This window comes from Microtus ochrogaster, chromosome 8 (genome assembly GCF_000317375.1).
Source record: "Microtus ochrogaster isolate Prairie Vole_2 chromosome 8, MicOch1.0, whole genome shotgun sequence".
Taxonomy (NCBI): domain Eukaryota; kingdom Metazoa; phylum Chordata; class Mammalia; order Rodentia; family Cricetidae; genus Microtus; species Microtus ochrogaster.
This window is the reverse complement of record NC_022015.1, coordinates 48,759,287-48,781,911: the sequence shown is the minus strand read 5'-3', so window position 1 is coordinate 48,781,911 and position 22,625 is coordinate 48,759,287. Positions and strand designations below refer to the sequence as shown.

The 22,625-nt window shown below is 39.1% G+C and overlaps 1 protein-coding gene across 1 annotated transcript in view; it reads right to left on the bottom strand.

Moving 5' to 3' along the window:
• Positions 1 to 22,625, bottom strand: part of Trpm6 (transient receptor potential cation channel subfamily M member 6) — a 114,006-nt gene that overhangs the window by 24,290 nt on the left and 67,091 nt on the right. Inside the window, exons 26-31 of the mRNA XM_005352237.2 lie at positions 20,188 to 21,314; positions 19,213 to 19,328; positions 9,886 to 10,003; positions 6,234 to 6,325; positions 2,281 to 2,339; positions 260 to 285 (exon numbers count right to left, since the gene is read on the bottom strand). Of these exons, the coding sequence (XP_005352294.1) occupies positions 260 to 285; positions 2,281 to 2,339; positions 6,234 to 6,325; positions 9,886 to 10,003; positions 19,213 to 19,328; positions 20,188 to 21,314 (1,538 nt within the window). The remainder of the gene's footprint in view (positions 1 to 259; positions 286 to 2,280; positions 2,340 to 6,233; positions 6,326 to 9,885; positions 10,004 to 19,212; positions 19,329 to 20,187; positions 21,315 to 22,625) is intronic.

The window sequence follows — 22,625 nt, the reverse complement described above, 5'->3', positions numbered from 1 at the left end:
GCACAGCGTCCTAGACTCGAGCCTCAGAATCACCAAAATAAAACAAAACAAAAACATAAGAGCTCACATCAGTCTTGGTTTATCTGGGTTATCTCTATTTTTCTACTGAATTTTCTACTTTGTATGTATCTCAAAAGCAACAACAATCACAAAAAAAATCACAGAGAGAATAAAAGTCAAGAACTATAAAATTCATAACAGGACAATGAATTCCATCATCAATGAAATTAAAAATTAATGTTTAAATATAAAAACTTACTGTCAATTTCAGTTGAGCTTCTTGTTCTGTTTGGGGGGAAATAAAATGATTTAGAAAATGCCGCTTTAAATCTTTTAATTTCCAAAACACTGAAAAATTATCTGAAACAGCAATAAAGAGTATATTTACATTTTATTATATCTTATATAATATATATTTCACATATGTGTATGAAATTCTCTGCTCCATCTTATCCCTATTTTACCAATAGAGAAGTTTGTAGCCATACAATTATTTTCACAACACATACAAAATAATGCCAGTAAGGCATGTAAATCACTTATTATCTATGCCCCAAGCTAATTGAGAAATGGTGGTATTAGTGGTTTTAATTAGCTGTGTGATCACATAACATATATAAGATTTAACTGTGTTTGTGTTGTTCTGGATCAATTAAACGAAAGGGTGCCTGAACTATGCAAAGCAGCTGCCTACAAATGAGTCTGAGAATGGCTCTGGACAAGACCACAAATCAGTTTCATTAGCCCACGTGGCCCCTAAATGTTCACAGGCTGGAATTAGCTCTCTTTAAATTGTTCCTTGTCCTGCTCAAGTGCACAAGTGGCCACGGGCAAGTCTGAAAACATGCATCCAAAGAATATCTCCAGTATTTAAGGTCCTTGGGGAGGAAAGTACAATTACAATTATTGTTTAATTTCATGCTGCAATAACCCACCACCCTGCATGAGCACAAACTACTGAACCTTTGGGAGAAGAAAGTCATGTATCCTTTAGGTCTAGAAGCAGGCTTACATGGGGCTGTGGTGGCAGTTCCCAAGAAAGGCCATGTCAACAGAGCTGAGGATCACAACTAAAAGTCATCTTTTACTTTCTTTACATCAAATGGTCTTCCCACAGGGAGGTTTCCCTCTACCCCCATGACTTTGTAGATGACTGATGCTGTAAGGAGGAAAGCACACATACACACACACACACACACACACACACACACACACACACACCCTACAGCTGAAGTGGAACCATCACATCAGCACAGAGCCAAACACCAGCAATGCTAGCTACTTGGGATACTGAGACAGGAAGATCACTTGAGCCCAGGAGTTTATGCCAGCCTGGCAACATCATGAGACCATGTCTCTTGAAAAAAAAATACTTTTAAAATAAATGGAATCATTTTTACTTGGTTGAGATTCAAATTCTATTTCTCCTAATAAACCAAATTCAGGAATATACTCAATTCTACTGCCAGATTCTCTCCTTCCCATCTCACTCTCAATCCTTGTCAGAGTGGATGCCTTGACAATTGGAATGCCACCGAAAATGAGGAAACAAAGACCAACCCCATCTGTAAAAGGAACACACTGGGGACAATGGGTTTTGAAATCTAGCGAACAAGGCCTGGAGTGAAGCGTGGTGGTTAAGAGCACTTGTTGCTCTTGCAGAAGACTTAGTCTCCGTTCCAAGTATCCACCTCGTCGATAATAACTGTCCATAACTCCAGATCCAAGAAATCCCAGCTAGCCTCCATGAATACTGCACACACGTTAGCTTAAATATATGCAGGGAAAATATATAAAATAAAAATAGATACGTAATTTATTTATATACATTCTAAAAATATAAAATAAATTTAAACAGGCCTTCAGGCTTTTAGTTTTAAGAGAAAACCCATGTATTTTACACTGTAAACATTTCACAACCTTACTATCTGAAAAGATATAACAATCAATTCATGCGTGAACTTTTTGATACTACAAAGGAATTTTTTTCTATTTGGTATTCCATCTGTTTCTTTTTCACTATTTTTGTTGAGTTTACAAAGAAATTTTTCATCGACTGTCAAAGTATACATTTTATTCTTAAAGGGACTTGGGTGAGGAACTCCTACTAGACACTGGAAAACTTGGGGAATATTTTTTCCATTATTGCTAAAATAAGAAAAATAATGTCACCACGCATGCACTTTTTTCTTCCTACTCTGACCAAACTAAACTTTTGCTCCTTATCTTTGGAGGAAAGGATCCAGAAGCTCTTGTTAAAAGCGACACAGAAATACTCACAGAAAACTCCTGCTGAGGTTGGTGTTCCTGGGACTCCATGAAGGGTCTTCATGTGGGTCCTGAGCATAAGGGAACGGACATTATGAATGCAACCAGCACACCCACCCCATCCTTTTAGCGGGCCATCAGTAAAGCACGCTCTTCCTCTGACTGGCTCAGTATCTCTCTTTAAGTTGACAAAGGAAACACAAGCTAGAATGATGCATAATGTCAACATGTCATCGGGGGAGCCCCATAGCTGATGGCTTTAACTGAATGAAATTACTTTTTTAGAGACACTGAAAGGAAAATGCAACATATGAAAATTTTTACAGAAATAGAGATTAATCAGCTAATTGTCTGAAAGTAGTAATGGAGGTCCTACTTGGCACATACAATGGATAATTTTATCAACTTAACATGTTAAAAAACCACATAGGGCATTAATGAATCTGGTAGTTTGAATGTAATCAGGCCCCATAGGGAGTGATTACACACTATTAGGAGGTGTGGCTTTGTTTGAGTGGGTATGGCCTTGTTGGAGGAAGCAAGTCATTGTGGGGGCAGACTTTGAGGTTTCTTGTGCTCAGAATACTGCCTAGTGTGTCAGCTTCCTGTTGCCTTCTGGTCAAGATACAACACTCTCAGCTCCAACATCACATCTGCCTGCCCGCCACCATGCTACCTGTCATGATGATAATAGACTGAACTTTTGAAACTGTAAGTGAGCCATCCCAATTAAATGTTTTCCTTATGAGTTGCTGCGGTTAAGGTGCCTCTTGGAAGCATAGAAACCGAACTAAGTCAGAAGTTGGTACCAGAAGTGGGGTAATGCTATGATAGGCCTGACCGTGTGTTTGTTTGGAGGGATTTGAACTTTGGTACTTTGGGTTTAGAAAGCAGTGGTGAAATGTTTTAAGTACTGCTGAATGGACCATACTATTAAGAGCATAGAAGACAGTGGTGCTAAGAATTATTTGAACAACGGAAGACTGACACAAGAGGTTTCGGGGGTGGGCGGAGAATTTTAGTGTGCTGCCTAAAGATCATTCCTGTCATATTTTGGTGAACAAAGTAACTGTCTTTTTTGCCTTTGTCTGAAGAATCTACCTGAGGATAAAGTAAAGAATTTTGGGTTAATTCCAATTGGCAGAGGAAATCTCAAAACAGCCTAATATAGACTCTGCCATGTTTTTTTAGTAGTAACTGTAATGAAGATTTATAATGAAGAGAAGCAAGCTGAGCAGAATAAATTGCAAAATAAAAATTTTGAGGAGAAAAAGAGCAACAGGAAGTGTAATAGAGATAAATTATGTGTTCAAGGAGATAAACGGGTTAAGAAATGAAATAAAGGGAGTGGTGACCCCTTGGCAAGATCCCACCCAGCTCCGGTTCCAATTTGTGAAAAGGAACTTTAAAAAAAATGCTTAGATCCAGGTGTTGAGGAGCATACACTGGGAAGGTAGAAGCTGGCAGATGTCTAGTTTGAGGCTAGTCTGGACTATATAACAAGTTTCAGAACAGGTAAGCTTAGACAGTGAAAGACAGAAAGCTGGTGAAGATGTATTTGAAAGAGGGGATCATGTTCCAATCCCATCAAGCACAGAACTTGGCAGCTTTGGCTACATGACTCTGGGTTCAGAGTTAAGGATAGAAGAAATGAATTATGAAATAAAGCCACTGAGGCCAGGCGTGTGTCAGGGGTGTCTCTGAATGGAGACCTAGTAGAGAGGCCATTGTGTGAAGATGTAAAGTTGAAGCCTGGATTGCCTTGGAGAACCCAGGATGTGAGAGATGCCAGTCATGACATACCTGCTGAGAAGAACTGCTAACAGGGAGTGGAGCCAGCCCAAGAGAAAGAAGTGTGTTTCCATCAACAGAGCTCAACAGATGGAGATCTGAAGAGCTTCTTGACATCAGACATGGAGATATAGAGTTTGAAGTTTGCCCAGCTGATTTCAGTCTTGCTTTGGTCCAGTATTTCTTTGCTGTGCTCCCTTCCCTGAACTTTAGAATGGTAATGTACATCCTATACCACTATATATTGGAAACATGTGTTTTCTTTTTTTATTTTGATTTTTTTTACAGGGGGTTACAGTTAAGAGATTGCATGAATCTCAGAAGAGACTTTGAACTTCAGACTTTAAAACAGGAGACTATGATAGACTATGGGGACTTTTGAAATTAGACTAAATGTATTTTGCATCACGATATTGTTACAAGCTTATGGAGACCAACGAGTGGAATGTGGTAGTTTGAATATAACTGGCCCCCATAATCTCATAGGGAGTGGCACTATTAGGAGGTGTGGCTTTGTTGGAGTGGGTATATCCTTGTTGGAGGAAGTGAGTCATTGTGGGGGAGGCTTTGAGGTTTCCTATGCTCAGAAAACTGCCCAGTGAGTCAGTTGACTTCCTTTTGCCTTCTGGTCAAGATGTAGCACTCTCAGCTCCAGCACCATATCTAACTGCCTGCCACCATGCTCCCCATTATGGTGATAATAGACTGAACCTCTGAACCTTTAAGTGAGCCACCCCAACCAAATGTGTATAAGAGTTGCTGTGGTAATGGTGTTTCATTACAGCAATAGAAAGCTGACTAAGACAATGAGGTACTCCTCTGGCTGTTACTGTGAGGATGTTTCCAGAGAGGATTAACTGAGGTGGGAAGACACACTCTGAAGGAGGGTGGCACCATGCCATGGGCCCGGGGCTCCAAACTGACTTGAAAACAGAGATGAGAAAGCATTCCCTTTCTGCACCCTGCTCTGTAGATATGTGAACGAGCATCCAGCTACAGCAACCCTCTGCTACTCCTACATCCAGTTGGGCCTTCCAGGCCCATGCCTGCCTGCACGCTCACAAACAGCCAAAAACAGCCTCTGTTTGGCCCCATGGGTTTCTTTTTGCTAGGTATTTAGTAACATCGACCATTACATCATAGCATCCCTGTCATAAGTACACAACAGTTCTAGGCAATGGCGATGGCGATGGGGAGGAGCATTACCCCGGATTTACCTCATCCTATTTCCTGTTTATCCAAGCCATATTTCTTGAGACACAGTACACTTCAGGCATTGCAGTAGGCATTTTCCTGCGAGGTCTCTTGGTTGGATACTACGGACAATCTTGTAACAGTAGCATCTCATGGAGATCGTTAAAGACCCTCACAGGCTACCTGACCCATCCAGCTTTAGTGGGACAGATGGAAACGATGGCATTGGGATGTGAACACAGGTGCTGCTCACAACCATCCTCAAGCGAGCACTTTCTAATTCCTTTAGATTGCTACAAGAACTCCTGGGGATATTTATATAGGTAGGGTTTATAGTTCCCAAGGTCAGCTATTCAAACCAAGGCCAAAATTAGTTTCCTTGGGTTACTCTGTGGCACATGCCGCATGGGAAGACGGCAGTAGGACAAGACACCTATTTGGAGGTAGTCGAAAAGCCGCATGCAAAACTGGCTATCTGGGTACTAGAGGAACACAGAGGCGCCTGCACTCTGCAATGCTTTAGTCCCCTTCCTGGGTCTGAACACACTCCCATAGCCTATGCTAGACTAATCCCACGAGGAATTCATTGTCTCCAGAACCAATCCTTCTATCCTGGAAGGGTGCCAACTGGTAAAAGTTTCTTCTTAGATCAGCTGTCTTACATTAATTCCCCCCACGGTTGTCCTAGATCTGCCTCTGAAAAGCATGCTGGAGAAAACCTGTTTCTCTTGCGTATGACCACGTTCACACATCTGAAAAAAAGTGAGTTCTTTCTCTTGTGCTAAGCAAACTGCACGAGAAAGAGAACAAAGGCTATTAGAAAACGAAGCAAGGACCGACCTGAACACACAGGCCCCAAGGATTTCAATCCAAGGCCAGTAAAAACAGAGGCCATTTATGGACTGTGACAGGAAAAGTCAGCAGAGTCAAACGAAGTGGCGCGTGCACAAATTCTTAAAAGACTTTCAAAATATTTTTACCTCTCGACAACACTTCAGGTAGTCGCTGGCTCGTGCGGCATGCTGCTCAATTTCCTTCATTTTCATTTTCTGATATATATAAGGTTCTAAACCTTGTTTTTAAAAGAAGAAGAAAAATTAGAAAATTGGTTGAAATGTGTTACATTCAAATCACATTTCTCAAATAGAAAAATCTGGACACAGTACATTTATTTAAACTTAGATATAGTTTTCTCTATTTTTAGAAAGTTTCACCAAGTTTCATTTTTCCTTTTTTTTTCCCTTGGGATTGAAAACTGTATATTCTGTTTCCAGTCTTCTCTAGTTGCGCTCACCATTCTTGCAAGGCATGCACACATGGCTCTTGCACTTGGAGGTCAGAGGACATCTCCGTAGACCCCCTTCTCTCCTTCCACTTTTGCATAGATGCTAGAGATTGAACTCCCATCCTCAGGCTTCTACAATGAGCGCCTTACACACCGAGCCATCACACCTACCCTAGCTTTGACTTCTCTATCAAAGTCAGGAATTAGATAATCCATGATGGTTTTTTTATCTAGAAAACACATCCAACAGTTTTTCACATTTGCCATCTTCTGCATTCTATTACCATACTTTAAAATATATGAAAGTTTTGTTATAAATTAGTAATCCTTCCTTCATAAGGGCACCAAACAAAAAAGTACAAAAACAACAAAAGAGAGAGGAAAGCGAAAACTATCTATTAGGCTTAATTTTTATACTTTTCTTAGAAATGATAATGAGAGATGTTATTTCACTGTTACACCTGATATCTACAGAGCTGAGCTGTAACAAATGTAAGAAATAATGATCATATTTTCCCATGTGATTTTGCACCATAAAATGTACATAAGAAGTACAAAGGAAGTTACTGGCATATGATAAAAATTACAATAAATATAATTTCAATGGCAAAACTGTATTATCATTAAAACAAAAATTTATAGAAAAACATGTTTTATCTTTTCATAGTTTTCTTAGAAATTTTGTGACTGTATAATAGGAACTACCTGAGAACTGGGGTTGGTAGAGTTGATGGAGAGCCTAGAATACAAGGGCCCTGAGTTCAGTCCCCCACAGAGAGCCTAAAACACATGAGCCCTGAGTTCTATCACCCACAAAGAGCCTAGAATGCATGGTTCTGAGTTCTATCCCCTGGACAGAATGCCTAGCATACATGGGTTCTTCAGTCCCCTATAGAGTGCCCCTAGTATGCATGGGCCCTGAGTTCAGTCCCCAGCACTGCACACGCAATGCAGGGTAATACATAGCTGAAACCTATGTATTACCTAGGAGTTAGAGGCAGAAGGATCAGAGGTCAAGATTATCCTCAGCTACACATTATCTTTGAAGCCAACCTGGGCTACGGGAGACCCTGATTCAGAGAGGGAGAGGAAGAAGCTTGCCACTCCCCAAATTTTATTTCCTTAATTTTCAATTATTTTGTAAGGTGTTTCAAAAAAAAAAAAAAAACAAAGCTTCTCAATTCAAGATGTGTTGCAAGGATGACGCCAGGCCTCACCAGATCTGCTGGCCCTGGGGTCAGCCAGTTTCCCTTAGACTTTCTGTCTTTGGACAAAATGCCTCGCTACACCCTCCTGACACATAGAGTTCTGTCTGAGTCTCACGGGAAGGAACACACATATTTAAAATGACATACTATGATCTAAGGTGGGTACCATGGAGTTTCACTCAGCATAAAGAAGAAAACAATGTCATTTGGGAAACACAGACAGAAGTCATAATAGTCTGCAAAACAAGGCAGGCAGGGTAGGACAACTATCTGTGTATTTTCTCATCTGTGGACTCTGGATTTTAAAGAGCATTAAAGTAGGAGGGGAACTATTGAAAGGGAGCCAGCCGGAGAGGTGGTGGTGGCGAGAGAAGGGAGCCAAAGTGAGTATGAAGGAAGCAGGCTATACACACGTACAGAAATATCATCGTGAGCCCACTCTCTAAAATTAATAGAGCCTAAAAATTAAAAACTAAACACAGGTTAAGGTATCTGTAAAATACACACTACATTATATAACTATGATTCATCCGAGACTGATGTCAGGGTTTTTACATTGCTTGCTTACTGCCTTGTTCCCATTTTGACTGTCATGAAAGTTGTCACTGTCCAGCCCAGACTGGCCTGGAAGACACAGTCTTCTGGCCTCAGCCTCCTTCATGCTCATGTTGTTGTCAGGGAGGCATCAGCCCAGCTGGAGTCGTGTTTTATGCATGGGTTTGACAAATGTAAATGTCCAGTTTCCAGGAAACGGTGAGTTAAGGCAAGGCAATTCAGCTCCTGAGCCATACTTGTAAATCAATGTCGTTCCCACTTAGTTTCTTCTTTTTTGCTTTTCTTATTGGTTTTTTTCAAGACAGAGTTTCCTTGTGTATCACTGTCTGTCCTGGAACTCACTCAGTAGACCAGGCTGGCCTCAAACTCACAGAGATCTGCCTGCCTCTGCCTCCCTGAGTGCTGGGATTAAAGGCATGTGCCACCACCACCCAGTTCCCATTTAATTTCTACCTTTGTGCCTACTTGATTCACACTGGCTTCATAATGGGTTCTGTATTTTAAATACAAAACAGGTTCACCCACTTTGGCATTGATGTTTTGTCCTGAAATCTGTAGCATATGTCACAAGATGCCTCATAGCATCCCTGGCCTCTTCTCGCCAAGTACCAAGAGCACCCCCTTTGATTGTGACAATAAAACATGTCTGTAGACTTTGCCCAGTGTCTCTTGGGGAGTGCAAGGGGTTGGAGTTGCTGTGAAAATGTCCTACTTAGTTGAGGACCACAGAGTACCTGAGTGAGGAAGGTTTATGAAGAAGTACAGGATCCTGCAGTATGTGCCTGTGCCTTCTTTTTCAAAAGTACTTCCAGTGCACAAAATTCGAATCTGCATTTGTAAGTGTTTCTGTTCATAATCTTCCTCATCTCACCCTATTTTTCATGCCTTGTCTTGTTTGGGGCTCTTCCCCACATAGCTCTTTGAGTGTAAAGGACAAGCATCCATATATAAACATCCCATGTGGGCCACAGTAAATTAGCAACAATGGCTGACCTGCTGATTCTTACCAGTATTGCACAAGCTTTAAGGATTCTGAAAATTAAGCAAACTCCCCTCCCTGTAAGTCAAACTGAAAGACCCCAATTGGGGGGAAACTCTTTGAATATAAAAATTATCTAAATTTTAGTATTTCTTTTCTGTATCCTGATAGCAATTCCTTTAAGTAAATGAAATTTTGTCTCTTCTATAAGCATTACAAGCAACAAAGAACTGTTTTCCTTAGAGGCTTTTACCATCTCCTTAGCTCATCTCTAAACAAAAGAAAATCAGAAACCACCTATGGTCTAAAGTCCACACTCTTGATCAGTGTCAACCTTCCTAATGCTGCAACCCTTTAATGCACTTCCTCATGTTGTGGTGACTCCCAACCATAAAATTATTCTGTTGCTACTTCATAACTATAATTTTGCTAGTTATGAATCATAATGCAAATATCTGATATGTGGGATATCTGATATGTGACCCCCTAAGAAAGTGTTGTTCAACACCCCCAAAGATTCGGGAACCATGGGTTGAGAACCACTGTCCTAGGTGTCTTAGAGGGTTCAGCCAGATGTTGGGGTCCAAGACTATACAAGAACATACTTATCTGGCTGAAGTTGGACACGGAGAGCCAGTTTTTGCCATACTGTTCAGTGATGTTTGCTTCTCCTGTCTCTGAATTCAATGAGTCACTTTGATAGCAGGTATTGACTGTAATCACCTGGAGAGACAGTCACATGTAAGAACGCCATGACATTAATCTGACAAAATTTTACATTATGTTGATAGTAGCACACAGTGGAAGGCAGTGATTAGCCCTGGCTACATTTTGAATTACTTGGAACACTTACAAACCCCATCACTCAGGTTAGCAGTATACACACATCTGTGTGCATTCTCTTTGAGGTCATGGTGAAGAACCAGAATGTGGTGTGCAACCTGAATAAGCATCAGAACCACTTTGGGCTCAGGAATGGTCACTGGCCTGCACCCTCGGGGTTTCTCGTCAGAAGGTCTAGGGGAGAGATTAGACTCAGATATCTAATGCGTTCCCAGGGGAAACTCATGCTGCTGATCAGAAACCATATTGCAAAATCTGCTTATATAGAGAAGGGAAAGGGTTTCAACTCAAAATACTTGCATTGGAATTCTGCCCCATTAGAACCTGTGTGGACTTAGAAAATAGTTTGCTATTTCCATCCTTCACTGTCTCCAGCACTGAAGTGATAGGTGGCTGGTATACCATGACGATCTTACACCTTTCCCAGGAAGAGACGACAGGCAAGACGGTAAATTTCAAAGCAATACATGAATGAAATTTTGAGTACTTGAACTCAGGTGAAACCTAACTGAACTCAGACCATTTGAAATATTCTAAAAACAAATCTCCTTAAATGCTTGCCCCACAGTATTCCAACAGGTCATGGCATCTTCTGAGATAGTAGCCTTCCTTCTCAAGCTAACCCTCTCCTAACTGACTCTATATAATTGTCTCCATCTTGTCTTTTTGCTTCTGCTCCCTTTTAACTTAATTGGTAGCAAGGTGTTTACACAGGAGTACTGTATTTACATCATTTCCAACCTCCAACTCCTTGAAAGCCTCCAACTCCTCTCAAACTCATGACATATATATATGTATATATACATATATATATGTATATGTATATATACATATATATATGTATATATACATATATATATATACATATATATACAACATGCTGAGTCCATTCATATGGACTCATATATATCTGTTACAGAATAACCAGTTGGATTACTTATTGAAGACTTGTCCCTGGAAAAGACTGATTATTCTTTTCCTAGTAGCCATTAATTGTCTGTTCCTCTTCATCTAGGGTCTTGTGAGATATTCTCCATCCACATTGGCCTATCTGATGTCATTGTGCAGGTCTTGTTTAGGCAACATTGTTTTTGAGATTTCGTAGATGCAATATACAGAAGACACTATCTCACAACAGATACCTTGATCATTTGGTTCTTACAACCTTTCTGCCCCCTCTTCCAAAATATTCCCTAAACCTCAGGTGTTAGGATTACGTTGTTGGTGATTATCTGTCAGCTGGGGCTGGGCAGCTCATGGTCAATTTTCTATGCATTTTGACCAGTTATGGCTTTCAGTCTACTTCAAAAAAAGTCTCTTTGATGAGGAGTGGGGAATAAAGTACTTCAAGTTCTAAAAGATCACAGATGTCAGCATAGAACACTGCACCAGCCAAACTATCTGCCATAATTGGAGAAAGCAAAACTTTCCAAGATACAAAGATACTAAAAGAATTCATGTCCACCAAACCAGCCCTACAAAAAATTCTAGAAGCCCTACTCCAGGATGAAGACAGGAATAAGCATTCAAAAGAGTATAGAAAAAGAACAAAGCTATAATTACTATAACACAAAATAGGACTAACAACACAGATAGCAATAATAACAATAATAAAATTATATCAATCAACCTTTCAGTAATAAATGTAAATATCAGTAGCTTCAACTCCCTATTCACCTAAGATTAGTGGAATGGATTAAGAAGCAAAATTCATCTGTCTGTTTTCTACAAGGAACTCAGTTTACCTTCAAAACAGGTAACATCTTAAAGTCGAAGGATGAAAAGAAGTATTCTAAGCAAATGAGATCAAGAAGAAAGCATCTGTCACTATCCTAGTATCTAACAAAATCAAAACCAAACTAAAACAAATCAGAACAGAAATTTTAGTCAAATGAACAATTAACCAAGATAATATTGTGATCTTAAACATATATGCCCCAAACTCTGATGAGCTCAATTTCATAAAAGCATTATACTGGATTTGAAAATGGAAATAAACTCCAGTTTAATAACAGAGGATAATTTCAGTACCCTACTTTATCCAGTAGATAAGCTATCTGGACAAAACAAAACAAAATAAATAAAATAAGGGAAGAAACATCATAATTAAATGATAATGTGCATCAAATGGACTTAGTAGATATTTAAAGAAGATTCAACCCAAAGAATAAAAAATAAATATTCTACTCAACAGCCCATGGAATCATCTCTAAAATAGACCACATAATGAAATACAAAACAAATCTTTGAGGTTTTTCTGGTGGTGGGAGGGGGGATTGGTTGTTGTTGTTTTGTTTTTGTTTTTGTTTGTTTTGGTTTTTGGTTTGTTTTGTTTCAAGACAGGGTTTCTCTGTGTAGCAGTCCTTGTTGTCCTGGAACTCTCTTTGTAGACCAGGCTGGCCTCCAACTCACTGAGTTCCACTTGACTCTGCCTCCCAAGTGCTAGGATTAAAGATGTGCACCTCCACTGACCCAATCTGAGATACAAAACAAATCTTAACAAATTCATAAAATTGAAATAATTCCATTTATTTTTTTCTGAATATGATGCAATAAAGCTTAAAACCAACACCCAATGAATCCCCAGTAATTACACAAACTCATGAAGATTAAACAACACATTACTGAAAGATGAATGGATCCAAGATGAAATGAGAAAGAAATTAGGAGATTCCTGGTACTAAATGAAAATGAAAACAAAACACACATACAACAAAAGTCTCTGTGACACAGTAGAAGCTGTCTAAACATGAAAAGCTATAGCTCCAAAGCACTCACATCGAAAAAATTTAAACACAGAAACACATGGCTTAATGATACAACTTAAGAATTTGGAAAAACAGAACAAACCAAACACAGTAGATGGGAAGAGAAAATTAAAATCAGAGCAAAAATTAATGAAAAAGAAACAAAGAAAACAATACAAAAAAATCAATGAATCTAAGAGCTGGCTCTTTGAGAAAGTATTTAAGATTGACAGACCCTTTGCCCAACTCACCAAAAGAAAGAGAAAACCCAAATTAATCAAAACAAAGATGATCAGGAAAATATTACAACAGACAACAAAAACATTAAGACTATTGTAAAAGAATGCTTTAAAAACTTGTACTCCATTAAGTAGAAAATGGAAAAATCAACAAATTTCTAGACTCATGCAAACCACTTATGCTAAACCAATAATAAATGATCGGGAACTTAAACAGACCCATAACAAATAAGTAGTTAAAAGTCTTCAACTGCTTCTTATTACTATAACAAAGAGAACTGAGTATTTTTTAAGTATCAGTTTATTCAGAAAAAAATATGTGTAAATGAAAAAGAAAATTAAACAGCATATGCGGACCATAAAAGTGATGTCTTGCGAAATTAGATGGAGTCATTCTGACAGTGTGTTTAAAAGATTCCCTGGACTAACATGAAAACAACACCAGAGTTTGTAGGACTTGACTACATATGCCTGAATGCCTGTATTCAAAAATAAAAGGCAAAATATTTACATGTATGAAACTGTCAGTGAATAAATTAAAATATTCTTTCTAAATACTGGAAATTCCCAAATCATTAACCAAACTTTTTAACATAAACTAGAAAGAGAAAAATCAAGTCAAACCCAAAGTAAACTGAACAAAGGAAATAGAATTGAATTCAGGAAAAAGTCATAAAATTGAGTTGGTTTTTCCAAAAGAAAAAAATTAATTAAACAGATAAAATCCTACAGCCACACTGGTCATGAAACAGAGAAAGAAAATTAAAATTTCAAATGATCAGAATGCAAGAGATGGAATCACTATAGGTGTAACAAGAAAATATTAAAACAAGGCAGGTACACCTCACACACCTGTTATCACAGCTCCTGGGATACCTTGGTGAGAGGAGTATGAGTTGCAGGCCAGCCAGAACTACATAGTGATACCCTGTCTCAGAGACAGAGCTGGAGAGAGGGGTTACAGGAGGAAGGGCTATTATAAATAACACTAAGCCAACTAATAAGATACACAAACTTTTGGCCCAACTAACCAAAAGAAAGGAAGAGATGACCCAAGTTACCAGAAGCAGAGATGAACAGGAAACATTAAACTGATGTGGAATGTCCTTCTGTATATGTGTTGCTTTTATTGATTAATGAATAAAATGCTTTAGCCTATGGCATGAACGAATATAACCAGGCTGGAAAAAACATACAGAGAGAGTAGGCAGAGTCAGGGAGATGCCATATAGCTGCCAAAGGAAGCAGACACCATAGGGTTGCAGTTGCCCAAGAAGCAAGAGGTAACAAACAACAAGTGTCATGGTAAAATATAAAATATTAGAAATTGGTTCATTTAAAATGTAAGAGCTAGCTAGGAATATGCCTAAGCTATTGGCCAAACAGTGTTGTAATTAAAATAATTTTTTGTGATTATTTGGGTCTGGGTGGCTGGGAAACAAACAAGCAGTCTCTGTTTACAAAATGGTACCCACAGTCTGGGGCATGAATCCACATAAGACCTAAAATGCTTAAGAAAAAAGAAGCTTCTAGACCCACAAAAACTGGAGCCAAATGCAGCTTCTTGGTAGCCACATTTTTTTCAGATAGGTTCTACTTGCAGACCACAAGCAGAGGCATGGCTCCTTTAAGAACAGCTTCCTGGTTTGTACTGCAGCAATGAATGGCTCTGGCTCTTCTGGAAGGTCCTTCTACAGAGCATTTAGGGTTTGTGAGCAGAGTGCTATATGTTGATTAAGGGTAACATAGATCAGCTGTGTCCCTGGAGCTAGGGCAGTGAGCATGGCTTGTAGAACTGGTGGTAAATGTCCTTACAACATATTGAAAGGCTAAAAGAGGTGAAGCCAGAATCCAGAGCTACTGCAACCAAGCTGCTTACTATTTTAAAAATGCTTCTGGTCCGAAAATGATTACAGGTATGCAATAAAGACAGATTTGGACAGAAATAAATCTCTGAATAGATCATAGTGTGTTTGAAAAAAATGTACATAGCCTTGGTAGAGAGAAGAAAAAGAGTATAGATGGTTTTAAAAACTAAAAGTTGAAGAGACAGTAAAAGTAACATAAAAGAATACAGACAGTCATAGATTAAAGAAGTAAAGGGAGTGAAAAAGAAATAAGCCATGTAAAGATGGAAAATACATAGAGTATGGATTATGCATATTATCGTGTTTTCTTTGAATTTTTTGACTATGAATAGCTAAGTACAGAGAGACATTTCATTGTATGGGCTGCTAAGCTAAACCAACATGTATATTTTAAAGGTATCTTGACTTCAGAATTTGAGTCTAAGAATATGTTACTTCAGAAAAGAGGTTCTCTTTTTGTTTTCACAGAGGATGGGAACCTATGGATTTCTTTCAGGCTAATGTGATTTGATGGAACAAGACCCCCTGAAAGGTCTCCATGAACCCTAAAAATACTTCACCCAATAAAAAACCGGAAGCAGTTTGGAGAAAACTATGGCTAAATTTTCAAAATGATTATTTAAAAATGTTTGTTTTCATTTAAAGAGGGACATGATTTAGAGATGAATATTTTGCATTGGTATGAATCTTGGTTTATTGATACAAATTTAGGGTCAGTTTTGTTATATGTATATTTCTACTCTTATTTACAATATTATATTTGTGCAACTCATTTTAAAATGTAATATATAATTAAAATTACAGATTAATAGTCATTCGTAATTGTCAAACTTGTAGTCATGTCAGTTAGGTTTTCTAAATATATATAGATATATTTCAGTTAGATAGATAGTCTTTAATGCTTCAAAGACCTATAGAATATGGCATTTAAAATGTTTTAAGAACTTCATCATTTCTCAATAGTTAGACGTGTTTGCTTTTGGCAACAACAGTTACTTCAGAGAAGTAGATGGACATCGAAGAAACTTGTTATGAAATTTGTATTTAATTTGACAAGGCTAGCCATTTGATCAAGAAACTGTTCTTGCCTGGACTGCTTGATGGTATGCTGTATGAACTGGATATTCAGGACCCACAAAAAAAAATGACTGCTAAACTTTCAAAAGATGGATGGTTTTCCAGGGTTCCTGCTTCACAGGGAAAACTGCCAGACATTCTGCAGGACACAGAAGTAACTGAAAACTGTCAATATAGGCAAAACAGTTTTTCAAATTTCCTAATTCATGGAAAAGTCTGCAAAATACTATGGGCTTATAAGTTGAAGATGGATGCCTACATATTACAGAAGAACTCTGGGTGACTGTCAAGACAGCAAGATGCCTCTGTCATTTCTAGAACTTTGGAAGTTGCTTACAATGTACTTCTTGTTTACTTAGATAATAGTATATCCTTCTGGAGTCTTTGATGGAGTTAAGACAAATAGTCATAGTTGCAGTTTTCCTTAGTTTTGATAAAAGATAAATTAGATATGAAATTTTAGACTCACAAAGAAATATTGTAACTGTGATTCTTGCTTGATAATTGTTATGTTATATGTAATTTTACTATGGTAAAACTAAAACCTTTCATTTTAATTAGACAGAAAAGGGATGATGATACAGGATGTCCTTCTGTCTATGTGTTACTTTTATTGGTTAATGAATAAAGCTGCTTTGGCCTATGGCAGGGAAGAATATAACCAGGCTGGAAGAGATATATAGAAAGAGTAGGCAGAGTCAGGGAGATGGCATGTAGCTGCCAAAAAAAGGCAGCCACCATGGAGTTTCCCAAGAAGCAAGAGGTAACAAACCACAAGCTTTGTGGTAAAATATAAAATAATAGAAGTGTGTTAATTTAAGATGTAAGAGCTAGCTAGGAATATGCCTAAGATATTGGCCAAACAGTGTTGTAATTAATATGGGTTTTTTGTGATTATTTGGGTCTGGCTGACTGGGAAACAAACAAGCAGTCTCCACTTACATTAAACAAAATAGATAGTCTTTAAATTCAGAAACAGTCAAAGACCATTTAACAATCTGATAATCTAAAGAGCCCTATGACTATTACAGATGCTTAATATGTAGTTAAAAACTTTACCAAAAAGATGGGTTTATTGGATAATTTAACTGAGTATATAATGTTGAAAGGTTATCAACTTTTTACAAACTCACAAAGAAAACTGAAGACATATACCCAATGTAGCCAATTATTTTGGGATAACCCTGTTACCCAAACCAAAGTTACAACAATAAAGGAACTGAAGACAATGCCCCAGGAACACAGGTGCAAAAGGACTAGCAAAATTAATATCATTTGTAAGAGTACATAAGTGGACAAATGGCATTTATCCCAGTAATGCAGGTTTAATGCTCAAAATGTTAACTCTAACATTTTAAAATCAATTAACAAGGTAAAGAAGAAAAACCATCTAATTTGGTGCACAACAAAATGGACAAATATCCTATTTAATGATGAAAGACAAAGTACTTTCTACCAGGAGCAATAAAAGAAAAACAAAGACGTTGTGTTCGGCCTCCATTATAGTTCAAAGAAAACGTGGAAAGATGCCTGCTTTCATGGCTTCTATTTAACACAGTACTCAGTGTTCCAGCCAGTGTAATCAGGCAGAAAAAGTATAAAATAGATCCAGATTGAAAATGAGTAATTAAAAATCCATCGTCAATACCATCACTTATATAAAATATTATCAAAAACTTTCAAAAGCAAAAGTGAGTTTGGCAAAATTGTGAAATATAAGACCAAGGCTCCACACACACATACATACACACAGAGAGAGAAAGAGAAAAAAGAAGGAGATTTACTATTTTAAAGTAACTCCAATCACAACAAATTTAAAAACTTTGATATGTATTTTCAATGTTAGATACACATGTAACCAGAGATATTCAAGACATGAGTGCTGAAAACTACAAAGAATTACTGATGTCAAAATGACCTAAAGCTAGACACACATCACTTCCAATGAATCAGACACGTAGTTGTGGATAAGATGTCAATCTCCCACAACTGGCATGCAGATTCAGAGCAATTCTGTTCCAAATCCCAGAAGGCTTCTGTGTAAAAACTGAAATCTGAAACTAAATTTATATATAAATGCAAAGAACATAAAATAGCCAAATCATTTCTTGAAAAACGAAGGATTTCTTTTATGCATGATTTCACAACTTATAAAGTTTCGGTAGTCGAGATGGATTTAGTATTGGCATGGAGATAGACAGAAATAGAGCCACGCATACTGTGGGTCTGTATAGGCAATTAGCTTTTGACAAATGTTAAGGTAATTCAATAAAAAAAAAGTCACAATTTTACCAAAAAAAAATGATAGAATTTTTTGATATTTACACAGGAGAGAAAATTCAATCCTTTCCTATCCCCATATACAAAAAGTACCTTAAAATGGGCCCTAGAGCTAATGTAGAGATGAAAAGTGTAGAAATCGTAGCAGAAAACAAGAGACAACGTCTTAGTGATAGCTTGGGTTCTGGGGGAAGAGCAACCTTTAGCTACAGAAGGAAAAAGTCAAATATTTGATAAAAATGTTTTAAAAACAAATCTGTGCACCTCTGACAACAGTCATGACAGCAAAAGGGCAAGATGCCAGTGGGAAAGGGGGTTCACAAAAAACATCCAACAAAAGACTAGAACACACAGCGGGAGTTTACGTCACAGTAAGCAAACAAATCAATTACTGCATTCTATGAAGGACCCAGACAGGTGAGTCCAGACGAACTCATGGAAGGGCTCCTAAGAACTTGAGTCAATACTCACTAACCTCACAGGACGTTCACTCCAGAGCCACCAATGTGCCTGGATCAAGACTGAGCCTCATGCACACAGATGCAGAAGCAGAACAGCTGATAGACTCACAAACCAAAGATGGTCCCCGAAAGTCATGGAGTGACATCATCAACAATGTCACAGGATGCTGGCATTTAATGTGAATTAAACAATATTCACAGAAGGACTTTTAGACGAGTGCTCCCTCAGGCTCTCTTGGACTAACCCAAATCAGAAACAATCTAAACGGCTTTCAGCTTGTGAGCAGATAAGCAAGTCAAGATAGATGTCTTTACTCCTCCTGATACAATGTTACTGTGTGTCCACAACAGGAGCCAAGGGGAGATGTCAACTGACTCAGTTATTCAAACCCTAAAGTAAAAGGGAGGAATACTTACTGGCACCTGGAGTCCCTGAGTCATCGTCTTCTTCTTCTTCTTTGACAGGCTTCTGTTCTTGGTTAGGAGTTTTGTTTTGATCCATGTTGAGCCTGTCTCTGAGGCTCTTGCGTGGCCTGGCAGGGAAATAGTGTGCATGTGAATGCTGGAGGCTGTGTACGGAGACAATTCTGTTTTAAAGAGAGGACTGGGGTAATGAGAAGAACGATACCACCCTTAACAACCACAGGCATTTGCAGAAGAGTAGCAATGCTAATGACCACACTTTTAAAAATGTTTCCTCCTCACCAGCCATAAATGGATCTTTATCACCCCTCACCCCTCACGATTCGGGAATCAAGGAGGAAACGAGAAAGGTGGCTAGAAAGACTGTGATAGAGATGATGGATAACTCGGAGGAGGCGGTACTTCCGGACAAAGCAGGGTTACCGCACATAGGAACTCCCATGGCCTGGGACAGCGGGTACAAGACTTGCCAGCGTTCATGCAAGACAAAAATGCCAGTAAGAAGGGGAGGTAGACCCTAAGTTCCACCCCTAATCAAGGACCTACTGCAAGTGACAGATGCCAAGAGATGAGGGAAGAATCCCTTTTCTCCAATGTAGTGACACTGGATAAATCAACCGAACCCCAGGCAAGGCAAGCCCCAGGGAGTAACACAAACAACTCCATGGTTCTTCTGTGTTTTGTTCTGTTTCAGGCTTGCTTTTGGTTTGGGGTTTTTTTTTTGTTGTTGTTGTTGTTGTTCTTTCTGTTTGTTTGGAGAGAGAGAGAGAGAGAGAGAGAGAGAGAGAGAGAGAGAGAGAGAGAGAGAGAGAGCATGAAGTTGTGGGGAAAGAAGGGAAAGTCGGGGAGGAGCTGGGAGAGGAAAGAGAATACATCCAAGATATGTGGCATGAAAAGTTTTAAAAATAAAAAATAAGAGATCTCATGAGTGAGAAAAATAAAAATAAATTGAAAGCATTTGCTCCTTACTGTTGTTCTTCCAGATCTTCCTCAGCTTCTCCTCCTTGTGCAATCTAAAGCTATGGCTCCTGATGAGAGGTCTGTTTCTACAGAGAGGACTGATGCAAAAAGACCTTCTTGGCTGGGCCCACGGTCCTGCCTCTACTGAGCGCTCACTACTCTGGGACGATGTTCTTGAATTATCCTGTCCCAACCTGCCTTCTCTCTGGAGGGGGCATTCTTCCCTGCTGCACGTAGATGGCAAGCAAGTTTTCCACTTTTTTTTGAAACTGAACACATCGGTTTCATCACTTTCAGAAAAGGCCCAGTTCACGTATCCACCGTCGGCTTGCATGCTGATGGCTCGGGAAGGAAGCGAGGTCATTGTCAAGGGAGCAGGTAGGCCACTAAGCCTGAGTGGATCTTCTTCGGCCTTGTCATGTTCATCTGACATCTGTGTAGCTGCCTCATGTGGCTCCTTGTGTTCTGCTACCAATGCCTGGTGGGAGGCAGCAGAGGTCTGCACAGGCAGATGGATGGTGATATCATGTTGGCATACATGTTCCAGTGCCAGGTCATCTATGTTGGCTTCTTCAGATGATCTGAAAAGAGGTGGGGGCCTTTCAAAAGAGAAAGGAACTTGTTTTCCAGAAGACGGGACCAGGAGAAACTGACCATACTTAGAGCGTGCTTGTCTGACCTGGGACACCCCGGAAGCAATTGGGTCCATTTCTTGTTCCTCCTGGTCTTCTCTTACGCATGAGGCCTCTCCCTTACCGTGTGTAATCTCTAGCAAAGCTCCCGTCTGCACTCTTGGGGGAAGCTGGCTTCTGGCAAGACTCCGCAGCAAAGAAGGGGGCATGCTGTAGCACTGAAATTTCTTCTTCCCACAGCTTCCCGTGCTGCTGAGAACATCTGTGCAGATGACATTGGTCCAGCTGTGGGGACGTTTTCTACAAGCGGAATGCTTTCTGTTGGCCAGAAGAACCTCATCTTCCTGCAAGGTGTCCACAGCGGAAAGGACCTTCAGGGTATCGACGGTCAGGGCAGAGAGGTCCTGGAGGTGGCCCACCTGGCTGTCCAAGGATAGTAGCGAGTCCTTTATAAAAGATACTTTTTCATTCATCTCTTTCAGTTGGAAGAACATCTCTGAAACCCTAATAGTAAGGACAGGAAGAAAGTCAATAGCCACATCAATCTGCTGAACTTGGTTTTGCTCTCTGCTCGATTTGCTTCCGCCCATACGTGACAACTAAATCGTACCTGCTTCCAAAATTTAGCCTGCCTCCTATGTCCTTCTCTCTCTCTAACACAGTACGTGTTCTAATCCCAGGTGATCTTATTTCCCTCTCTTCCCACTTCAACTCCAGGGAGGAATGCTGTGAATCTAAATTCCCAGCCCTGATATCTTCCTACTATCTGAGGACCGACTTTCCAGCTGGCTGCAAGTTACCACTGCAATTATTGATGGGCCAGCCCATTATTATTCTCTAATGTAGTCATCCTATTGCATGACAAACACTGGAAGATCTTCTTTTGGACAATCCTGGTGGGAGGAAGCTCGAAGAGAAAATCAAAATGGTGGAGACAGAAAACACCTTCAGCCCTATAGTTCAAATATACATCTCACACTCCAAATAAAATCCATTTTAGGACATCCATAGTCAGAAAAGAATAAGGCAAAATTTTTAATTATTTTGAATACATGAACCCAAAATTATGATATATAGCTATTGATTTATGTAAAAGCAACATGGCACATTCTATAGTAGACTCATTTAAGAACAAACTGCAAATAAATGGGATTGGGATAACAATTCCATTCACAGAGAGGGAAGAAAAAAATAAAACCTTGTTTGCTAAATGTTTGTCTCTATATATCACTATAAATATCTCCAGTAGGGATGTTATGTTTCCTTCAAAAAACAATGTTGACATCTTAACACAAGACCCTTATTTCATTCTTTGCACAAGTAGTCAAGTTAAAATTATTTCATTTACTAACCCCTACTTGAAGACAAGCAACATAAATATGAAAAAAAAAAGTCTTTCTCAGTTCATACATTGTAATTTGTATGTGTGTTTTCAGTGGCTGACCGTTCAGTCTTGTGTGGTCTTTGCTAGGGAAGACTATTTCTTCTGCTCTCAGTCTTCGGTGGTTGCCTAGGGTTTAGGCCTCCTGAGCATTTGCCTTTCTGTATTATCATGTCTATTAAAGAAAAGAGGCCCCAAATTTGAAAAAGAGGAGGGGCAAGGTATATGGGAGTAGTTGGAATAGTGTTCGACAGGAACCAATAGTCTCCTATTCAGGGCAAAAAGCAAGACATAGTACCAACTGCTTGGTTCTGACTGTTTGGATACTCGGAGCCAAAATGGAAATTAGTCAGGCCCAGTTAAACGTAAAGTTTTGCCTGTCGGTTTTGTGTACGTGGATGGTTCTGTGGTTTCTGGTGTGTCTGTTGGTTTTG